The sequence below is a fragment of the Temnothorax nylanderi genome, unplaced genomic scaffold (assembly GCF_030848795.1).
Source record: "Temnothorax nylanderi isolate EJ_2023f unplaced genomic scaffold, tnyl_v1.0 TNYL_tig0242_pilon, whole genome shotgun sequence".
Taxonomy (NCBI): domain Eukaryota; kingdom Metazoa; phylum Arthropoda; class Insecta; order Hymenoptera; family Formicidae; genus Temnothorax; species Temnothorax nylanderi.
This window is the reverse complement of record NW_027249304.1, coordinates 75,010-92,046: the sequence shown is the minus strand read 5'-3', so window position 1 is coordinate 92,046 and position 17,037 is coordinate 75,010. Positions and strand designations below refer to the sequence as shown.

The 17,037-nt window shown below is 33.2% G+C and overlaps 3 protein-coding genes and 2 long non-coding RNA genes across 8 annotated transcripts; 3 read left to right on the top strand and 2 right to left on the bottom strand.

Annotated features, from left to right (window-relative positions):
- Positions 1 to 463: 463 nt before the first annotated feature.
- LOC139779788 (uncharacterized) lies at positions 464 to 8,588 on the top strand. The gene is made up of 3 exons (XM_071718257.1): positions 464 to 732; positions 6,331 to 6,659; positions 6,983 to 8,588. The coding sequence occupies exons 2-3, from the start codon at positions 6,553 to 6,555 to the stop codon at positions 7,680 to 7,682; spliced, it is 807 nt and encodes a 268-aa protein (XP_071574358.1). The 5' UTR covers positions 464 to 732; positions 6,331 to 6,552; the 3' UTR covers positions 7,683 to 8,588.
- On the bottom strand, positions 2,074 to 5,581 carry LOC139779789 (uncharacterized). Of its 3 annotated transcripts, none has more exons than XM_071718260.1 (11): positions 5,138 to 5,581; positions 4,888 to 5,051; positions 4,751 to 4,814; positions 4,443 to 4,610; positions 4,250 to 4,364; positions 4,090 to 4,183; positions 3,842 to 3,916; positions 3,681 to 3,738; positions 3,240 to 3,428; positions 2,944 to 3,103; positions 2,074 to 2,863 (listed from the first exon to the last, which is right to left on the bottom strand). In XM_071718260.1, exons 2-8 carry the CDS (start codon positions 4,906 to 4,908, stop codon positions 3,715 to 3,717), a joined length of 561 nt encoding a protein of 186 aa, XP_071574361.1. In that variant the 5' UTR covers positions 4,909 to 5,051; positions 5,138 to 5,581; the 3' UTR covers positions 2,074 to 2,863; positions 2,944 to 3,103; positions 3,240 to 3,428; positions 3,681 to 3,714. The 3 variants fall into 3 exon arrangements, with proteins under 3 accessions (XP_071574361.1, XP_071574359.1, XP_071574362.1); XM_071718258.1 differs by having other exon boundaries at positions 4,443 to 4,637; positions 5,138 to 5,580; XM_071718261.1 differs by lacking the exon at positions 4,751 to 4,814 and having other exon boundaries at positions 4,443 to 4,637; positions 5,138 to 5,578.
- A 3,425-nt stretch (positions 8,589 to 12,013) lies between the features above and the next one.
- LOC139779790 (uncharacterized) lies at positions 12,014 to 14,379 on the top strand. Its single transcript, XR_011720000.1, has 2 exons — positions 12,014 to 13,897; positions 14,017 to 14,379. It is a non-coding gene; the product is annotated as an uncharacterized lncRNA (long non-coding RNA).
- Positions 14,380 to 14,903: 524 nt separating this feature from the next.
- LOC139779800 (probable ATP-dependent RNA helicase DHX37) lies at positions 14,904 to 16,761 on the top strand. Of its 2 annotated transcripts, none has more exons than XM_071718281.1 (5): positions 14,904 to 15,231; positions 15,308 to 15,509; positions 15,573 to 15,784; positions 15,864 to 15,961; positions 16,624 to 16,761. In XM_071718281.1, exons 3-5 carry the CDS (start codon positions 15,582 to 15,584, stop codon positions 16,686 to 16,688), a joined length of 366 nt encoding a protein of 121 aa, XP_071574382.1. In that variant the 5' UTR covers positions 14,904 to 15,231; positions 15,308 to 15,509; positions 15,573 to 15,581; the 3' UTR covers positions 16,689 to 16,761. The 2 variants fall into 2 exon arrangements, with proteins under 2 accessions (XP_071574382.1, XP_071574381.1); XM_071718280.1 differs by having other exon boundaries at positions 16,609 to 16,761.
- LOC139779801 (uncharacterized) lies at positions 15,968 to 16,689 on the bottom strand. The gene is made up of 2 exons (XR_011720009.1): positions 16,629 to 16,689; positions 15,968 to 16,460 (listed from the first exon to the last, which is right to left on the bottom strand). It is a non-coding gene; the product is annotated as an uncharacterized lncRNA (long non-coding RNA).
- Positions 16,762 to 17,037: the final 276 nt, after the last annotated feature.

Sequence of the window (17,037 nt, the reverse complement as noted above, 5' to 3'; positions counted from 1 at the left end):
TAACTGGCAATCGGCAATCAGAAATAACACTTTTCAACTAGCAGTTGCCATCGTTTGCGACGTATTGTAGTATGGCTCTAGCCCACAGGACGCGGCGACGCGGCAATGCGGTAACGCGGCACTGCGGTAACCAATCATCGTCTTGCCTTTCCGTTCTACTTCCAAAAGTAGTACGAAAAGGCAGATGGTGATTGGTTACCACGGTGCCGCGTTAGGCCAATTCTACATTGGTCGTATCGTAGCGTAGTATGTCGTAACTCGTAAGAAACTGACCAATTACAGTCGAATTTGAGAAGAATAATCGACTGTAATTGGTCGATTACGGTTCTTGAAACGAGATGAAAATTACAAAAGTAAACAGATTTACTAGATTTCGACCAATAAAATCATAGATACTCTAGTGAATTTCCTCACTTTTGTAATTTTTACCTCGTTTCAAGAACCGTAATCGACCAATTACGGTCGATTACGGCCGTAATAGGCCTCCTGGGACCGTATTCTCGAGCCTGCCCTAATGATTTTCGTATGCGACTTTCTATTTGAAAAGCATTTAATTTCGCATGCGAATTTCATGAAAACGATTCGAGAATAGGGCTCCTGAGCTCTCATTGGATGCATCCAGAAGCACAACTGCTCAATGGCCGCGTTCCCTGGCGAAAATAAAAAGTTTCATAAACGTTTGTTTGATGTTTACGTGAGCGTTTGCGGAAGTTCGTTGAGAGTTTAGAAACGGTCAGTAGAGAGTTCGTAGAGCGGAAATTGCAACGCTGCAGCGTTTGAAAGGCGTTTGTATATAGAGTTTTTGAGAGTTTGCACAGCGTTTACATGACGTATGACGTTTGCTGAGAGCTTTCTTTAAAACATTTAGGCCCAGTTCAACAGTGGCCAGTTAGCTTAAGGGGATGCTGGAGCCGCAGGCGAACTCGATCAGCGTCGATAAAGAAGTGCTCACCGACTATATCTGTCCTTGTATAGACAAGGATATAGACAAGGATAGCACCTAACCTTGCATCTTCCACTGGTCTAAGTAATATCTTTTTTTTTAGGCTTCAAATCTTACTTCTAATTGCACGATATTATTCCTGACAGTTTTTTGTAGAGGGCTGCATCACTATTTTCTATAGAAAAACTGCACAATTTTTGTATAAAGCAAATATTGTCGTCAGGTGAAGACAATATTTATAAAAATAAAATTTTTTTTTAGTTTATCAGAAAAAATTATGTACAGCCCTCTACATTTTTGTGCGTACTTTAATCGTGTAAAAGGATTTTCCATTCTGTTCAGCCAATTCAAAGATATTGCTTAGACCGATTATGCCTTGTCGCTGTCACTCCAGGATCCCCTTAAGGGCCTGAGCAGAATGGCTGTCTTATAACCTTAAGGCAGTGTTTTATGCCTTAAGTCTTTGTCTTATGTAACGCACAATACTGTGTTAATGTTTCCTGTCTTCCCAGGATAGCAAAGAGAATTCCAAAAGAATTCGACATGAATTCGTATTTTCAAAAATGAATTCCTCAATGAATCCCATTTCTGTCCGAAATGAATTCGCAAGTGATTCTTTACGAATTCGAAGTTATGTCACCATAAGCGAGTTTTTTTGTAAATTCCAAATGATGTCTGAAAAACGGAAAAGTATTCCTTAAAGAGTTCGAAAAGAGTTCAAAAGGAATAGAGTTCTAAAAGAGTTTGGAAGTTCAAAAAGAGTTAGAAAAGAGTTCGAAATGAGTTCTAAAGGGACTGCAAAGGCTCGATAAGAACTCTTGCGCTGTTCAGGGCCATTTCGAAAAGAGTTCTGTGAGAGTCCTTGCTCTAATCCATAAAAGAATCGCATTGAGCCCGTTTAGCACATGCTAACAGTTGCAAGTTGTTTAATGTTTCTAGTGGTTTACTTTTCCGATTGGGCTACAAGAATGGTCTTAACCACATCGAAAAACTGAACCACTAGAAACACTGAACAGCTTTGCAACTGTTGGCACCTGATGAACGCGCCCATCGCTATTCCTCGATCTCTGTACGATATAGAAATGTAAGTTAAAGTGTATATTGTAACAGAAAAGACTTAACGGTAAGCATATGCTTCAACGTCAGATGTATTATGTTATATAAGTTATATCAGAAGTTAAACATTATTAATATTTTAATACAGTATTTTCTATTATAATACATTTTATCTTACAGTTAAGTTCCGTATTTCCGTTTTCTTTATTGTATACTTTGAAGGCGGAAAGGAGTAACTTTTCGCGGGCTTCTATAATATATTGAATCACCATGGACAATATCCCCTGAAAAGTAACTCCTCGCGTCCCGAATATACATAATTAAAAAATCTCGCATTTTTAATGATCAGTTGTTATTATTTCATATATTCAAAAGTTATATATAGTTATATAGAAACGACGAATTTATATAAAGTTATGAGTGTACAAAATTTGTACAAACTTATACAAAGTATACAAAACTTATTATTTATGGAACTTATTATAAAGTTATATAATATATGAACTATATACCCACTAAACACAATGCAACATGTAACGTACAGGTTAGTTGTAATTTCCTACTCAACAATATAAATGCAATATAACACACGTGTTATATTGCATTTATATTGTTGAGTAGGAAATTACAACTAACCTGTACGTTACAGGTTGCATTGTGTTTGCTGGGTATATGAACTTATTATGAATTTATTTATAGTGTACAACTTATAAAAACTAGTAAAACTTATAGAAACTTATCGCATTTAGTTATAGAAACTTATCGCAATTAGTTATCGCATCCTGTCCGTTGCATGTTGCAACCACGATTTAATAGTTTCTTTGATGCTCGTTCTGGTGGCATCTGTTTGCTTGAAAATAGTTTCTGCAACAAAAAAAAGTGCTTCATAAGACACGTTTATATAAGCAGGTTTTGAATTATATTTTGATTTTCAAGAAACTCACTGATAATCAATTGACAAATTACAGTTGAACTGAACTTCAGTGTTTTACGCTGCCCAGACCAGGAGTAAATTTTCGCCAGTGAATCAGTCATGACATGCCTCAACACGGCCCTCGTAAATTTCGATGCATTTGCCCCGCCTACCAGTTGTATGTCGCGAATCTAAAAACAGAGATTATGCATGTATGTATGTATATATGTATGGATGTATGTACGTACGTATGTATATATATGTATATATATGTATATATGTATATACAGATTATACATGAATATTATTCTATTAAAATAGCAATACCTGACTGAGTATTCTTCTTGGTGGTAGGACCGCGCTCTCCTCTTTGCAAACCATGTGCACGATCATTTTGTGAACTTACAGTCGATCCCATTGATTCGTTCGTCTTGGTTCGACAACTTTCGTTCGTTTGTGTGGTATCCGTATCATCTCCGCTTTCCCATACATTTGTTGCAGCTGAATTTTGATCATCTGTAAATAAATGAAAATAATATAATAAGACTATACCTTTGTTATTACAACATTAGAGCTGTAAATGTTTGAAATAACTAGGAAAGGGATTTAAAACTTATCAATTTTCTAATTTTTTGTTTAAATAATTTGGTATTGTGAAAAAAGGTGAATATGCATAACGTCCCATATCATGATGGTGATTTTGAAATGCCTGTACGAAAATATAAATGTGAAGCCTCTTAATCAAATTCGAATGACGAAACATTTTACCTTTTATTCTGTTCTATAAGTGCTTGATGATGTCTCAGGAACTCCGGATTCCAAAAACCTTTAAAAAAATTATATTTACTGTATATTATATTACATATTATAATTAATTACATATTATATTATCTTACATAAAAAAGTAATAATAAAATAAAATATTATACCTTCTGGTGTATTTGGTCGCTCATATTTGTACCGATGTCGCGAGCATTGATTCTTCCGTTTTTGGAGTTTTTCTTCTGACAATGTCAAATTTTTATAATATTAAAAATAAATAATATCATGAATTACTTTTTTGAGAAAAATGGTTTATATTTATTTATTTATATTTATTTTTTATTTATATTTATATTTATTTATTTATATTTATTTATTTGTATCTCGTATAACAATACTGGTAATATTGTATTACTTCTCTGCATTCCCAGCAATCCCAGCCTTTTAATTTTGCTCTGTCAGCTTTACACCGCAAGTTAAACTGCTCTTTGTCCTTTCTTTTTGACAATCTGTAAATATTTTTATTAAATATATAAAAGCAACTTACATTACCACAATTATTAAGTAATACTTACACATTAGACTTATCCAATAACTTCTTCTTCTTTTTAGGTGGCTTGTTTTCTGTGTCATCCAAGTTGAAGTTATTTTTTTGCACTTTCTTTGTTAATAATTGATCTTCATTTCGAGCTGTAATAGATTTTTTAATTTGAATATCGGTCTTGTTATGCATTTTTATTGGTGAAAAATAACTTGTGTTAATTTTACCTTTCAATATATTAATATTTTCCATTTGCATAGAAGTATGTTTATTAGGCGAAGAACATGATCCAAAATCTATACACTTGTTAGGAATTTTTCTCTTTAGTTTTAGTTCTAAAAACTGTCTGAGTTTTGATACAACACTTCTCGAAGGACTGGCTTCTATCACTTCATCTTCGGAAATTTCACCAGTGTTGTTCACTAATATTGTATACTTTATGTTATCAGGACACACGCGGGAAGCGTCCGCGTGGCTCGGTCGCTTCCCGCGTGTGTCCTGATAATAAAGTATCGTTACGCGTTTCGAGATTTACCCTTTTCTTCACCCTCATTACATCCATCCTGAATCGCCGCCCTTGTCCCCGCCGTCGGCATAACCTGAGCCACGGACCGGGCGTTACCTTACAATAATAAGTAACGAAGGGTGTAAGATAATATTTGTATTACTCACTGGTCTATCTTCGTTGTCCATTGCGATATGCCCAAGCTATTATAAGGCCAATAAGTGACAATAATTATAACCGCCACACAAACCGCTACGTCCGCATGCCGCCAAATGCACCGAGATTAGGTTAGGAATGGGCGATCCCGGCAATCGATATACTAATGCCACAACTAAAATCAAGAATCAAAAACAAGATATGAAAAGCATTGAGATATTTAAACAATATCGATAAAAGAATCTATATAAATTTACTTACCGGCAAGAATTTTCAACTGCGATGAGTAATTTTCTCTGCACCTTGACGTGCCAGATTTGACAATTAAATGCACACTACAACACGAGCGATTAACGACACGAGCGATTAACGACATGAGCGATTAACGACACGAGCGATTAACGACACACGAGCACCGTCGCCGTGCTGCCTCACAATCCGTTGCCATATGGTAACGACAAACAGGCACACTGATGCACATGCGCAGATTCTAACAACGCTTCGCGAAAACAACAGTTCGAAAAGAATTCTTTACGGCTACGATAAAACATTTCTTGAAGAATTCTGGATCGATATTTCTTTTGAAGTCTTAAAGAACATATATTTTTCGATCATTTTAATCTTGAGAAACAAATTCTTATGAAGTTCTTTTTGAACAGACATCCTGAAGTCTACAAGAATTCAAACACGCGAATTCTTATAGAATTAAATTCGATTACTTGTGCTATCTGGGTTGTGTAGTATACGCGACGTTTTAAGGAATAAACGTAAAACGTGTGTATATGTATAAACACATATAACAATTATATTATACAATTAATAATGAATATTTTGTAAATAGTTATGACATAATACATTTTAAACTTATAAATATGTAATAATAATATTTCATATTCGAAATATATTTCAATAACTGTGAATATAACCTAACTTCTTTGTTCAAAGAAATTTATCTAATGTACTTATAAATAAAATGTTCTACTAAATTAAATATTATTTGATTTAATAGTATTATATATATGTTTAACCCTTAAATGCCACCCGGGGTCCAGCGGACCCCAGACCCTTTAGAATGATATATTTTCAAATGTTCCCGCTAAATATGGAGCTCATATTTATTTATTTATTATTTTTTATTTTTTTGATTTTGGAGCCAACATTTTAACTGTTGGCGATCTTAATTTTTTATACTATGTTGAAATTGAAATTTTAACAATATAAGCATTTTATTCTCTTTTCTAAACCTTGAACAACATTGAAAATAATTTTCATAACTAAATATCAAAAAATCAATAAGTAAGAAGACATTTTTCATGCTGGGGTCTTTTAGACCCCATGTGTCATTTACGAGATTCTTGAGAGGTGTGGCATTTAAGGGTTAAAAATCTTGTTAATTATTAAATTTGTATAATATTTAATTTAATTTATTTTACAGAAAACAATTTTAATTTCAGGTACCTATATTAAAATAATGCATAGAAATAAGCAATTTTTATTGCTTGTTTTACATTGGATGCTTTTGTATAAATTATTAAAACAAAAAAAAACAAATTAGATGGTATAAAAGAAGATGGTACGTGCGACCAATAAACCAACTGAGATACAAATACGGAGCTTATGAGACACTTTACCAAGATTTAAAAAATGATGAAAATTTATTTTTTCGTTATACGAGAATGAATTTATGTTTATTTAACAAATTACTTCAATTAACTGAACCTCATTTAACAAAAAATAGCTATCGAGCATTTCCTGCAGAACAGAGATTGATAATAGTATTAAGGTAATTATAAGTAATTCTTTTATTATTTTTTCGAAATAATTATATTTTGTAGAAATAACAATAAAAAAGAAATTTTATTAAAGTAACAAAGACAGATTCTGTGATAGACTAAAACAAGTATTCTAGACTAAATATAAATGTTGAATAATATTAAATAGTATTAATAATATTTTATTTTTGTCAGATATACAAAAATTGCCTAAAATAATTATTACTCGAAACATGCTTTAATAGAGAATGAGAGAGAGAGAAATGGAAAATTAATAATCTTTTTATAATAAATATATTAATAACGTAGATATTTTAATGAAAATGTATTTCAGATATCTTGCCACTGCAGATCTTCCTTTGTCTATTGCTCTATCATTTCGAATTGGTGAATCAACAGTGCGTATGTTAATTAAAGAAGTATGTCAGATATTAATAAATGTATTACAACCACTGTATCTATCACAACCAAGTAAAGAAGAATGGAAGTCGTATGCTGAAGGATTTTGGAAGAGATGGAATGTGCCAAATTGTGTAGGGGCAGTAGACGGAAAACACATTACCTTGCAATGTCCCCCTAATTCGGGAAGTCTTTTTTATAATTACAAAAAATATTATAGTATTGTTTTGATGGCAGTGGCAAACCATGTATATAGATTTACGTTAGTTGATGTTGGTGCATACGGTGGTAACAGCGATGGCGGAATTTTTAACGATTTATTAATTGGAGAAAATTTGAAAAATAAAAATTTAAATCTACCAAAGGGAACGTTCAAATTACCTGAAAGTCAGATCTGTACACCAACTTTTTTATTGGCAGACGATGCTTTTGCATTAAATACGAGAATTATGAAGCCATATACCGGAAGAAACTTAAATGAAGAACAAAAAATATGCAATTATAGATTTTCTCGGGCTAGGCGAACAGTCGAAAGCGCCTTTGGAATATTTTCCAATAGATGGAGAATATTTCGACAATCCATTTGTATGCTGCCAAAATCAGCCGATTTGATAACAACAGATAACAACAGATGACAACAACAGATAACAACAACAACACTACGATATGTAACGAATCGGAAAAGTTTAATCACAGTCAAAATTAAGTATGTTGTTAGGACTGTCAGCTCTTAAAACGACTTTTTTTGTTATGGTTAAAAAGATATTATATAATGATTAACGTAGAGTCTGTTGCATTAAAGTTGTGACTTACATAGCTATTAAGGATCAATAAAGTATTTTTTAATTATGTTATTCAAAAGGTTTTTCAGATCGTTGAAAACTAATCTGATGTCAAAGTAGATAAATTAAAAGGTGGAAGAGTTATTATAGCAGATGTTAAAGGTAAAAATTCGATCATTATATTAATTTTGATATCTGCCATATTGGCTTTGCCATTTTGAATTTATCAACTTTGACATAAGTTTAGTTTTCAGCGATCTGCAAAACTCTAGGTTTAATTAAAAAATATTTCATAGATCCTTAATAGCTATATGTAAGTCGCAACTTTAATGCAATATACAGTACGTTAATCATTAATATTTTTTTAACCATAAGCAACACAAAAAATTTATTTTAAGGGCTGAAAGTCCTAACAACATACTTAATTTTGATTGCGCTTAAAATTCTCCGATGCGTCACATATCGCAGTTATAATATGCCAAAATACACTAAAATAGCTCATTTTTGCAACTTTAACTGCAAATATCTCAAAATTGTGACGTGAAAGAGCAATTTGGCAAACGGGATCGTTTTCTGCGTCCAAAAAGCTATCAAATGCTGCAAGGTTCGTTCTTGTGCTTCTTTTTGTTGTACAGTGTAATACGTCGCTGGCAACAATTTTTGAAATAATAGTATTAATAGTAATTCTGCGTATAATTTCTGTAATCAGTGTATACTATTTTCTGAAAATAAAAAAATATTGTATAATCGGAATAGAAATGCAAGACGTGTTTATTAAAAGTAAAAGTTATTGTAGAATTCACGATTTTCTTCTTATATCATTTTGCAAAAATTGTAGAATTTTACGATAAAGATTGGTGACACACGGAAACTTTTGAGTTTACTGAACTCGCAATAATCTTTTACATTATTATATATCGATAGCTTAGAGAAATAGTTAAAATTCTCGCGGTCCTATTAAATTACTAAGCATGAAAAGCATCCTTTTTTTATATAATAGTTTATATAATGTGTACAAACGATAACTACCCAGTAAACAATTTGTCAGCAAATTGTAACCAAATTGACACCAAATACGCGCAAAACTTGTCGACAAATTCGGTGCGATCTGTGTCTGCAATACGCTTGTGTTTTGCTAGCAAAGCTTGTGTACATGACTTGACACCAAATTGACGCCAAATATCGAGCAAAACAGGGCAGCAAAAGTTCAACGGCAAATTTGCGCCATATTGTGAACAAGGCTTGCCAACAAAAGCTCGACAGCAAATTTGTGCCAAATTGCGAGCAAACCTTGACGAAAGAACTTGACGCCAAATTGACACCAAATACCGAGCAAATCTTGATGACACAGCTTGACGCCAAATTGCAGCAAGCCTTGTTACGTAGCCATTAATAAATACTAATATTTTTTTTTTTTTTAGGAAAAATTAAAAGCATTAAATTATAAAAAAGCATATAATTTGTTATTGATTTACAATAAATTATTTTATACATATGTTACATATGTTAAAAGAAATCTTTATATTTATAAAACATTATAAGACATTTATAAAATCTAACGGTGGCAATAAAGTAATTAATTATATATTAATTACAGTAAATGTTATACAATGTGAATTTACTGACATATGCAAACATTTAACTTTGTCAACAGCACATACAATATTTGTAAACACTCGAGAATCTTATATAATGCCTGGAACACATACTCCGTGCGCAGATAATGCATTGGCCGGTATAAGAAAGATTTATAGAATCTTACTGAAAACACGAGTATAATTTCTATGAAAATGCATCTAAAACAATATTCTTATAAGCCTAATACTACTAACTTTCCTTTCTTTAATCATACAATAATAACTACCGTGCATATTTAAACAACTAGTTCAAACTTGAAACACGATTTATTATTTGCAAGAATGCAAAATTGAAATAAACAAATGTTCACAATGTGCATAGTTCGTCGATTACGATGGAATAATGCAGTACTGTTGTCAGAAAGAAATAACAAAAGAATAATATAACATCATTTAGGTGCAAGCAATCGAAGTGAATTTTGTAGTGTTTGATGTAATAGAAATTAATATACAGCAGAAAAAAACTGTTCAAACAAAACTTTTAAACCGTTTAAACAAAACTTTTAAACTATTCAAACAAAACTTTAAACTTTTACAGATAAAAAAATACACGATATTTCATCAACAGTTCCAAGATTATTTTGAGAAATATTTTAATCAAAGAAAGAATATGTAAAATTTTTAATATTGCAAGAATATAATAGTTATAAAACTAAAGCATTTCCCTTGTATTTTAAATTGTTTTAAATTGTTTCTATTTCAAACTAATATTACAATTTTGCCTTAATCAGATTCAAACGGCAAGTAGAATGAAACATTTTATTACATAATATTACATATTCTTTATACTCTTATAACTCTTCTTTAAGACTATAAGAGTATAACTCTTTATACTCTTATAACTCTTCTTTATAACTCTTATTTTCACGAAACATTTCGAATATTTTTTATTCTCATCACTATTCTCGCAGTTTTCAGAATTATCATCGTTGTCATCTGAATGAGCCTCGTTATTGTTGCCGGTGTGTCTGTTAATGTTAAATATATCTCTATAATTATCGTTATTTTCGAAATCAAAGTGTTCAGAGTACTCAAAATGATCAGAATTATTAGAAAATTTAGAATGGTGAGAAAGTTCAGAATGATGAAAAAGTTAAGAATAATGAGAAAGTTCAGATTCTTTTTGATTATGAAGAAAATCTGGTATTACGGAACTTTGGCTTTTAACGGAAGCATGTGCTTGCTGAATATGCGACTGATCGAATTCAATTAAAGAATCTGTTGAATTGAGTTCTTCTACAACTTCAACATTCACTTTCTGCCTTTTAACTTTCTTAGAAAGCTTATGAAACGGTGTTTTTGGCATGTTCTAAAATAAACTGCAAATAAATTTAAATGTTATGTTTACATAAAATACATAGATTTCAAAATATATACTATCTTTACTCTTTAAAAACATTTATTTTTTCAGATTTTCTACTGCACAATCACTGTAACAAATGGAATGTTAATGGAAAAAAATATAACTAAATTAATTAAACTAACAGTACAAAATAAACTTATAGGATGGAAGGCTGGCTGATTTTCTCGAGTTATAAAAAGGTCATCAATTTAAATTTAAAAACAAAATCTCGTTTAATTAAACAAATTTTAAATACAATTAACGTTTTACGTTTCGACTTTATATACTTAGTCTTCTTCAGAAACCTGATACATAAGAGATAATACATAAAAAATAATTAAAAAATAAAAAGAAATAAAATTGCTACAGATAAAAAGGATAGAGAACAAAGCCGCATACTTTGGACTGACTTGCCAGAAATGTAGCTAAGATCTACACTATGACATAGTATAGACCTTAGCCACAATTAATGTATATACGAGTTGTCAAAAATAGAATGAAATAAGTCAAGTAATAAAATTGTTACTATTATCTATACCGTTGTTATTATTATCAAACGATATTATTTATTATTTGACAGTGTAAAATTGTAATGCATATATTAAAATTACATTAGGGCTAGAATATAAACCAGACCCACAAGAATGAGAGCAATTCCAAGATCTCAAGACGAGAATTAACCAGATCTTACAGGGCGGAATTAAGGAGTCTGGATTACTGATTGAAATCAAAGTAAGAAAAGAAAAGAAAAAAAAGAAAAGAAAAGAGAGGGGGGCCTCTGCTTTTGTCTACGAGATCAATTCTAGGGCTAGAATATAAACCAGAGCCACAAGAATGAGAGCAATTCCAGATCTTAAGACGAGAATTAACCTTGCAGAGCCCCTTGTACTACCACGATCAATGTCGATCTTCCAATATGGCGTCCCAAATGAGAATATCGGAAGGGCCCTGCTCGCTGGACCGGACTCCTCCCCTCAATCCTCCCTCAAGCTCTCCTTTTCCTGGCGGTGAGCTCTCCTTGGGAAGTCGAATCTCGCTCGGTTGGTCTCCAGAATACGTGCCGCTTAGCTCAATCAGTTACGAAAGAAGGAAAACGTACTCGTCTCGTCCGAAGAAACGCAGCAAGAGCGGCCATGACACTGAACAAGAGCGAGGAAGGAGGTGGGGGCGCGTTGAAAGTGGCGACTCACGTGTCGCGCCATCTGGATGAAACGCCCTAAACATCGCTTGGTATTTGGCGTCAATTTGTTCTTAAGTTTTGTTACCAAAATTTGCTCAATATTTGGCATTAATTTGGCGTTAGGTTTAGTCAACAAACTTTAACAGCAATTTGGTGCCAATTTGTTATCAGGTACTACTAAGCTTTGCTCGATATTTGGTATCAATTTGGCGTCAATTGTGTACGCATGTTTTGATACGTATTTGCTAGCAGTTTGTCGACAACATTTGATAAAACAAATTTTGATGCAAATTTGTACCATTTCTGAAACCAAAATTTGTAGCAAGTATTTGGCATTATTTGTTCGAACAGATTTGGCTATCTGGGTAACTACGAAATACGATGTAAACGCCCTTACGGAAAGAAACTACAGCGGATTACAGAAAATTATATTACAGGAACTACATAAAAGTATTACACAAAATTACAGACTGAAGTATTGTAATATACTGTAATATTTTCGTACTATACGCTCGGATTACAGGAAAATATTACAGGATTACAGGACTACAAGATTGCAGTCCTCTTAATACTAGAGGACACTGATTTCCGATATTCACCCGGCATAAAAAAAATTATTTTTTTCTTAGTTTTATTACTTTTTTATAACTAAATTTGTTTCTTAAGATGCAGTCTATGATTATAAATATTTTCTTGTATTTGAAAAACACACTTACCTTGGTAAGATTCGAACTCGGGACCTCGGGACCTCTGGATCGTGAGCCAACTGCCTTACGTGGTAGACTACTTCTTAATTTGATGTAAGTGTTATATATAGTCTACATATGTCATAACCAGCACAAATATATAATTTTTCAAAAATCATCTTAAGAAACAAATTCAGTTTAAAAAGAGTAATAAAATTTTAAATTAGATATATGATATAATATTTCTTAAAGTCGGGTGAATGTCAGAAACCAGTGCCGGCTCATTATGAAATTACTTATAAAATATGAAATTAAAAAATAATAAAATGTGGTTAAAAAGTGATACATTAAATCTAATAAATTTCAAACAATATTTATAGAAATAATTTATATATATACAGCTGCATTGAAGTAAAAGTATACTATATATGGAGGTGGAGGGGTAAAAACCACAGTGGTGTAACTCAAATTTTTAAAAATATTTTCTCGTGTGCATAGATGCAATCTGTACAATATATAAATTGCATCTATGCACACGAGAAAATATTTTTAAAAATTTGACTTACACCACTGTGGTTTTTACCCCTCCATATATGATAAGACTCGCTATTTCAAATTTTATGGATTACTGGTAGCATTACGTTTAATACACATGTGTAGTAGTGTATTACACATTTTGTAGATTACATGTGTAGTCTACTACACAAGTCACTTACCACACGTGTAGTATATTACACATATAATGGATTACACGTGTAGTCTACTACACAAGTCACTTACCACACGTGTAGTATATTACATATATAGTGGATTACACGTGTAGTGGATTTCACCCTTCATGATTAGACGTGTATTCCATATTACAGGGATTTCACGCACTAAGTAATTACAGCGTGTAATAACTACAGATTATTGTGTTCCTTTCTGTGATAACTACAGGTGGTCCTGTAGTAACTACACAAGTGTAATATTTACTGGCTGTAGTTTCTTTCCGTAAGGGCGGCTATTGCAAGAACATGTATATTGCATTTCACGTTATGTATATTGCTTATAATCAGATTTTTATGTATTTTTTAGTGGTACCGACAATTAACAAATCATATAAGGAAGCTTAATTTTGATATATCTTTGTATTTTGATTATACATATAGAAAATACTTCCGGAATACAAGTTAGGATGTTGATGTACATCAACGTATATACGTATGTACACATCGCTTATGGTTGGTCCCGACATATATCGAACCATAAAGATATATATATATATATATATATATATATATATATATATATATACACACGAAAATGTCATTTTACTTAAAATATTTATTTTTTGTTACAGCCTGAAACGTTAAGCTCGTTGGTGCGGGCGGTATATAACGCGATGCGAGGGAGAGGTAGAGGCAGAGGCAGAGGCAGAGGCAGAGGCAGAGGCAGAGGAAGAGGTAAAGGTAGAGGCAGAGGCTGCGTTCGGGGAGCGCGCTATTAGCGCTATTGCATCGTTCTATCTTTATCGCTCATCAGGTGTAAAACAAGGATAGAATAAGCAAATAGCGCTAATAGCGCGCTCCCCGAATCCAGCCAGAGGCGGAGCTGGAGAAGAAAAAAAAATCGGGGGAATTAATATTTATTATTATCCGAAATAACTTTTATATAATACGTACTTCTTTTAATTTACTTTGAAATAAAATAACAATTAATATACATATAATATATTTTATTTATGCGTAGCTGTTCCTGACTCCTAAAAATCCTTTCCTTCTTAAATTAATAAAAATAGTAATCTAAAAATCGGGATTTCTATATATTATATACGTTAACAAATTTTAATTTTTATGTTAATAAATATTTCATTTTATTTACAATTTTTATATTTATAAATTATATATATATATATATATATATATATAATTTATAAATATTTATAAATGTAACGTAGCGCATCGTCGATTTGCCAACTCGAGATTTGGCACTCGGCGAGACACCGTACGCGATACTCGAAATGCGTGGCATCGTGGCAACGTCGCATAGCCGAGCGCGGCCGCCGCGGCCAGCAGATCCCCTCCAGCTGGCTAGTTCGGACACGAACCATTAGCACGGACGCAAACCATGTGCGGTTACCGAGCGAAACGACGTACCCTAAGAGCACAGTTGACGGAAAGTCGACGGCAAGTCGACTTTTATAAGTCGACTTCTAGTCGACTTATAAAAATGGCGGAAAGTCGACTAAAAGTCGACTTCTAAATAGTCGACTTCTAAAAATGGCGGAAAGTCGACTAAAAGTCGACTTCTAAATAGTCGACTTATAAAAAGACGGAAAACAGTCAAGCGGCGCGTCATGCATCATCAATATGGCGGCGAATCTCGAGGAGGCTGGAGGACCAGATGAGTGGACCAGAGTTTACGCGAGTGCGAGGAATACGTGCCGCGAGACAGGACACGATACGACGCCAGATAGTTCTTGCAGATATGGCGGATCAAGTCGCGAGAAAGGTTTTGCCCGACGAGGTAAAAGAGGATCAGGATAAGGCCAAGTGGAAACATGCTTACAGGTTAGGTATGGTGTGTTATTAATTATCATCGATAATTAAGACCTATTGAATGCGACCTCTCCATTCTGTATCATCTTTCAGAACACCAGAAATGAAGGAACCTGTGTTCATGCATTCTTCGTGCGTTCTACGGAAAATCAGTCCGGAATAGGTGGTTTATAAAGAGGTGTACGAAACGAATAAGATGTACATGCGAGGTGTCACGGTGATAGAACCCGAATGATTGCCGAAATTCGCCCATGCTATGCCATCTTAGTGAACCATTGGTTGATCCACCGCCAAGGTATTTTTATCACAATTGTTGCTTTATAATGTTTTTCCTACTTATTTATAAAGATATTTATAGATATAATCAATGAACCGGGAAGATCATTTGCCGCGTGTCTGGTACATTCGGAAAGGCCGAATGGGCACTACCATCGATGGATATAGAGCATCCGTGGACGGTGTTAAGTGGTTAGCGTATTTCTTCTTGGAAGGTCAAGTGTGCCCTAAGCTGAAACGATTTGTCCCGTCGCTGCTGACGACACCTGGGAGCATCACCAAGTCATGGGCCAGGTAAATCGTTATTCTATCTCCTTTTGATTTCACGTTGATTCATCGAATAGATTACATCAATTCAATACGATTTTTTCAGGTTGATACCACGCACTCAAGCAATAGTACAAACGCTGCAGTCGCAGGGAGTCGTGTCCAAACACAAACTGCTAGAAATCTGGGGTTCGGATAAAAAATGTGAGATTTTAATTTATAAAATAATATTTAGATATTATCATAGACTTCTATACAATACTAGACCGCTGACAGACATCTCGCCCGTGATGCTTGCCGCCATGTTGATTTTAGTCAAGATATGCTATATTACTATTCTATACAAGTGGTTTTATACAAGATTTCTATACAATAGTCTGGCATATACAGAATGTCCAAAAGAAAGGGTTTAATACTACAGGAGTAGTGGTTCGATTTAGGCATCCAAGTACGCTACACGTCGAAGGCATGACTTACAAACTTATTGATAACATGTACCAATATTTAACACAAAAACATTCGCCTGCTTCGTTATGTACTGTAATAACGAATGCAGATAAACGCACATCATGAGCAACTGAACACCCGATAGTGACTTATTGTTAATTCAATATGGCCGCACCTTTCACTAACACTTGCACCTTGCACTCGCATCAGCTTTTCGGCAGTGCGTCCATAGATGTTAGTGGTCTAGTATAAAAGTCTGTGGATATTATATATTTATAATAATATATATATATATATATAATATTATTATATATTTACAACATTATGATAATAATATGATATATATTTATATAGCTAATTTTGCATATTGTTTCGCGATTAACGCTGGAATGTTTTAATTTTAGTTCTGTTATTGTCAGCTTACCAGAAGTGGCTGCCGGAATCCGCGCACGCAGAAGTGGCACAGATATGGCCGCCTTTGTAATTAAGAATAAAACATTAGGATTGTAATTATACAGTTTTTTAGATAATTAAATTATTTTATATATGAAAAAAAATCGAAATGCATCAGTTTTAGCCCTCCAGCAAGGGGTCGATTGTGTATCTTGAAATAATGAGGTAAAAATTACAAAAGTGAGAAAATTCATTAGCGTATCTACGATTTTATTTATCAAAATCTAATAAAATCTGTTAACTTTTGTTATTTTTACCTCGTTTCAAGATACACAATCGACCTCCAGACGTACGCGGCGGTTTATTTTATCGACTTTAAAAGTTGGCGGGAAGTCGACTTTTCGTCATGACGGGAAGTCGACTTTAAGTCGGTGGTTTTT

What these genes read in the sequence shown, in the direction of transcription:
- LOC139779789 (XM_071718258.1), bottom strand. Translation starts at nt 4,908, where the DNA reads ATGGACAACGAAGATAGACCA. An exon ending in TGGACAACGAAGATAGACCA is followed by an intron (nt 4,815 to 4,887) that starts GTGAGTAATACA and finishes TCCGTGGCTCAG; the next exon opens with GTTATGCCGACGGCGGGGAC. An exon ending in TTATTGGATAAGTCTAATGT is followed by an intron (nt 4,184 to 4,249) that starts GTAAGTATTACT and finishes AAATATTTACAG; the next exon opens with ATTGTCAAAAAGAAAGGACA.
- LOC139779788 (XM_071718257.1), top strand. Translation starts at nt 6,553, where the DNA reads ATGAATTTATGTTTATTTAACAAATTACTTCAATTAACTGAACCTCAT. An exon ending in AGATTGATAATAGTATTAAG is followed by an intron (nt 6,660 to 6,982) that starts GTAATTATAAGT and finishes AATGTATTTCAG; the next exon opens with ATATCTTGCCACTGCAGATC.
- LOC139779800 (XM_071718280.1), top strand. Translation starts at nt 15,582, where the DNA reads ATGAACCGGGAAGATCATTTGCCGCGTGTCTGGTACATTCGGAAAGGC. An exon ending in ATCACCAAGTCATGGGCCAG is followed by an intron (nt 15,785 to 15,863) that starts GTAAATCGTTAT and finishes CGATTTTTTCAG; the next exon opens with GTTGATACCACGCACTCAAG. An exon ending in CTGGGGTTCGGATAAAAAAT is followed by an intron (nt 15,962 to 16,608) that starts GTGAGATTTTAA and finishes TTTTAATTTTAG; the next exon opens with TTCTGTTATTGTCAGCTTAC.